The 4,710-nt window shown below is 37.1% G+C and overlaps 1 protein-coding gene across 1 annotated transcript in view; it reads right to left on the bottom strand.

Moving 5' to 3' along the window:
- Positions 1-470: 470 nt before the first annotated feature.
- Positions 471-4,710, bottom strand: part of ttc4 (tetratricopeptide repeat domain 4) — a 6,600-nt gene continuing 2,360 nt past the window's right edge. Inside the window, exons 4-10 of the mRNA XM_014007391.1 lie at positions 4,076-4,153; positions 3,835-3,959; positions 3,621-3,707; positions 3,102-3,346; positions 2,768-2,852; positions 2,471-2,553; positions 471-616 (exon numbers count right to left, since the gene is read on the bottom strand). Coding sequence (XP_013862845.1) covers positions 517-616; positions 2,471-2,553; positions 2,768-2,852; positions 3,102-3,346; positions 3,621-3,707; positions 3,835-3,959; positions 4,076-4,153 — 803 coding nt within the window. The 3' untranslated portion in view covers positions 471-516. The remainder of the gene's footprint in view (positions 617-2,470; positions 2,554-2,767; positions 2,853-3,101; positions 3,347-3,620; positions 3,708-3,834; positions 3,960-4,075; positions 4,154-4,710) is intronic.

Genomic DNA, 4,710 nt, shown 5'->3' with positions numbered 1-4,710 from the left:
CTTTTGTGTATTGTTTTTCYAAGGCATTGACCCAGTTCAGTGTTTCCTCGATCCCACAAATTAAGCATTCACTGTTTGCGACTAATGTCTGATTGTAAACAACTTGATAAAATGAAAAGATGGACTGCCATTGCTTTCAGAAACAGAACGACGGCTACAGAATTTGTTTTTACGCTTCAGCCTTGCCTGTGGAGAAAACTGGAAGATTAATAACAAGTAATAAAGACTGATAATCATGTTTRTCAGCACACCAGTTTTCATGACATTCATAAGAAACTGGTGAACGATTTGCGAACAATTGCATAATCTAAGTAAGAAAGATGGGATTTCATGAACTGAACTCTGAATCTTATTTGTGCAAAAAAAAAAGGTTCAAATGGATTTGCTCAAAACGTTTATTTCGTTAACATCACTATGCCAAATTTAAAATATCTGCTTGTTATTGTCTTTAAAGCAAACACCAAAGTCAGTCCATTTTTGTCATGATATCTTTATTTAAAGTTCAACATGTTTTTTTTATAATCCATGTATTTTCTTTCCTGATAAAAACTGCCTTTGGAACGATGAGCCTTTCACCAAAACAAGGAAGCTAGGTGTACCTGCTTTGACAAAACACCTGTAAGGATAGGAAGTCAAAATAAGGAAACTTAGTGGGAAACATTCCTGACAGATGATCTTCAGTCCCACATGGAGTATAAAAATGTCAACAATCAAGGCAGAATGAACAATTAGTACTACTTAATGAAAACTATGATTCAGAGTGAAACAACAGTTGAAACCAGGCAACCTGCCAGGAGGTCTCTATCATTTTTAAACATCGGTGATGCTGGTTCATTACTAATTTTTTAACAGACAGGCAGCAGGAAATAATTACAAGAAATATGACTGTTTTCTTAAAAACCTTTTAAAGCAAATGACCAATTTCAAAATGATATTACCAACAAGTAAATAACTTGTAACAACTGTGGCACCAAAACAAATRAATATACTAAGATTAAGAAACAGGCATTTCAATACTTAAACTGGAATAATTCCTGGAGTAACTATGAAAGGGCTTGCCTCTTGGTGCGGRATTATTTTCAACGTAGTCTTGGGGGATTTTTCTTGGCTACCACCAAACCAAATTGCATGGCTWTGGCTAAAAATGTTGGAGTTCTGGTCAATTTTACACTGTAGCTATGGTGGCCATGTTAGATTTTCGATTTGGATTCAGTWTRTGATGAGAATCATTCTCAGCTAACAYCACACCAAATTRCAGCCCRATATGTTTTAAAATGGTCAAGTTATTGCMGTTTCAAATTAGCTCTGGTGGCCATCTTGAATTTTAACGGAGTGTTCTTGGCTGCTACCAGTGGTGGGCACAGTTCCCCTAAAGCACGAAYAGGGGAACTAAATTCCTGATTAGTGCTTTAGGGCTTTTTRAAAATTAATTAGTGGATTAGCACTTGCTAATTTTATGCACTAAATTTAGAAGCACTAACTGAGGTCTTTAAATGTTATTGMTCAATGTTAATGTTAACAGCTGAGGGTGAAAGCTGTAACACATTTTGTTCATATGTGTCACTTATCCACTAGGTGACATATTGATATTGATTATTGACAATATTCTGCAAATAGTAAATACTGTCTCATGTTAACTCTGAAGAATGTTCCATGGGTCACYTGGGTTATATTAGTGCTTTAGAATTAGCTTTTGTTAAATTTTTCTATGCATTAGTGCTTTAGTATTAGAGGACCTAAATGTTTGAMTTAGTGCTTTAGAGTTAGTGCAACTAATTTTTAAACTAGTGCTGCCCACCACTGGCTGCTACTATACCACTTTTCAGCTTTGTTTTGCAATTTATGCTGCTATAATAACTTAAAAACACAAATAAGTAATCRCACACTTCGCAGGACCAAGCCAGTCATTTTGATATAACATTGGTGTGGGTACACTTTGTTGTTCGAGCCACATTAAAGTTAACAGAAAAAAAAAATAGAGATCCCTTTTGGTGGATAACAATAGGTGCCGACATTCAAATGAATGGAGGTGAAGGAATGCACTSAATTGGTAAGGCCCAATAAATAAAAGTGGTTCAGAGGTTTTTCCAATATATTTTGATAATCCTCATGTTCTGAGTCACTAAATGTTTTGTTTTGTTTCCCCTGCACCTAAATGTTAACCTATGATTTTCTAACTAYGTTTTGTTTTGTTAACAGAGTGGTTTGTATTATTACTGATCATAAAAATGTCCTGCAAACAAAATAAGTAAAGCCCTAATAAAATGGCAGACCGAGCTTTTTTTTTTTCTTTTAGCAATTTATGAAATTCAGTGCAAATATTAGTCAGGGAGTTTATACCGCTCCATTAAAAGCCCAGCATGCTACTATAGTTACAATCTAATCAGCAATTTCAAAGATTCAATACTAAATATTCACTACACATCCTCAAATAAAAAAATCATATAAGTATATAATAAGATATACACACCTTTTGTGTTCAAGTGTTTTTAAAAGTGATGCTTCTAGGTCAATTTGGTAGAGAGTCTCCTTCTCCTCATCTTCAAAGCAGAGCTAAAAAAGACAAAACATGAATTGTGAACTACTTCAACAAGTACAAATAAAGATTATCTTCAAACTTTTAACGTTCGTCTCCTGCTGACACAACTTACAGTCTGCACACACTTGTGTTTCAGTGCATTAGCAATATTCCCTTTATTTCACCTGATGGCTTTATACACAAAACAATTAACTGTATTGATTTTTGCTGTATTTGAAACGTCCAAACCTGCAGATTTTGGGGGTGATATTTTCTGTCTGAGTCCCAAGGTGGAAGTTCTTCTCCAAACATGACATTCAGGTGGTCCCTGAAACTAATAAAATAAATAAAAAATTAATGAATGAATAAATAAATTAAATAAATAAATAAATAAATAAATAAAGTGGAACTCAGTCAAACACCAAGAAAGAATTGCTTTGTGCATTCAGCTAAACTGTGCCCCCATGTGGTCAGATATAGATCTGTTCTTGTGATAAAGCTTGTCTGCGTTTGACTTCAAATTAACAGAGGGTAAAAACATAGATCCAAAAAAATATTACATTTTTAAATTTTTATTATTTACCAGTTATTTTCGCAGAAGGCTGAGATAAAATCACTCTGCTGATGTTCAGGGTAGAGAAAGAGAACAGGCCAATGCAGGACGCCCTGCTCGTCCAGGAACACCTGAGCCCCTGTGACCTCCTGAGAGCTCAGGCCATCCAGACTCAGCTGAGCTACTGCTGCTGCTGAAGAGCGCTCATCCTCATCCTCACTGTATGAACCCTGCGGCCGAGGCCTCACAGGCTGGAAAAGTTTGATGCCTCGATCCTGTGCAGAGAGCCCACAAATATCACCGATAATTATAAAAGGAGCAATTTTATCTGATCGTTGTGAATTAGAATGAGTTGAGACATCTGAAAGTTTCAAGAAACTCAAGAGTTTTGTTCCCCAGGTTCTTAGTCACCCAAGACATGATAATTCTAGTAGGTTTAAACAAACTGGACTTCCTCTTTTAAATAAAAAAGGGGTCCAGTCCCTTTTGTTTAAACCTATGACGATGAAATTTTAAGGTTAAACATAAGCTAGTGGATCCGATGTGAACCTTTATAGCAGCCAGAAGAGCCTCTTTCTCTCCGTGCAACTTCTTCTCTTTAGCCCTGGCTTTCCTGGAATCTCTCTCTGCTGCTCTCTAAGACACCAGAAACAAAAACAACTTTAATGTGATGGATGCTCACTTCAAATCCTTCATAGACAGCATTAAAACAAGGAAAAACTAAACTAAACTAAACAAAATAAAACTGATTCTCCTTGCAAACCTTGTGTTTATCTGCTGCTGCCCTCAGCTCTCGCAGCTTCTCGTCAGTRGGATGAATCTTTAGCCCCTCGTCACACCACTGGACTGCTTCTGCAAAGTTACGCAGCTCTATGGAGCACTGAGCACCTGCAGAACCAAATATGGGTGAAAATATCTTTGTTTAATAGCACTTCTCATTTTCTTTGTAAACATTTCTTATTTCTTTACATGAATCGTGCATTATAAGTTTCCAGGTTCCAGACCTCTGATCAAGGCTTTGAGGTGGTCTGGTTTGAGCTTTTTTGCAGCTGCAGCATCGTTCAGTGCAGAGCGCATGTTACCTGCATAAAAAAAAAAAAATAAAACATAAAACATACTCTGAATGAAGAAATCCGACAAAACCAAATAGTAGATGTATCTCACATAGGGCTGCAACAACGAATCGATAAAAATCGATTATTAAAAGCGTTGGCAACGAATTTCATTATCGATTCGTTGTGTCGCGCTATTTATGCGTCCCTCGTCATGTCGCGGAGCCGATCACGTCACCCGCAGAGTGTTGTCAATGCTGGCTGACCTAAATAAAGTTTAGGAAGAAAAAAAAACTCTACCTGTAAAGATCCGCCCTCTCTGACTCTCGAGTGAAAAGTAGAGACTACGAACTTTAAACCAGTTTTTTAGGCCAAGTAGATCCGAAGATAGGATAAAAAGTATATGACACATAGACGGTCTAATGCGAGCCGCGTCGCAAGGAGGAAATGCGCGCGGGGGGGGGGGCACATAAATCCACTGTTTGTTTCGTCCTCCTCTCGGGCCAAAAGTATAAAAACCCTCCAGTTTTTTCTGACTGAGGCTCAAAGTTATTTGTTGAGCAGCAAAAAGATTTCGGACGAAGGAA

Source organism: Austrofundulus limnaeus, unplaced genomic scaffold, assembly GCF_001266775.1.
Source record: "Austrofundulus limnaeus strain Quisiro unplaced genomic scaffold, Austrofundulus_limnaeus-1.0 Scaffold41, whole genome shotgun sequence".
Classification (NCBI taxonomy): Eukaryota; Metazoa; Chordata; class Actinopteri; order Cyprinodontiformes; family Rivulidae; genus Austrofundulus; species Austrofundulus limnaeus.
Note: the sequence above shows the minus strand (reverse complement) of the source record. Positions and strands in the feature narration are given on the sequence as shown.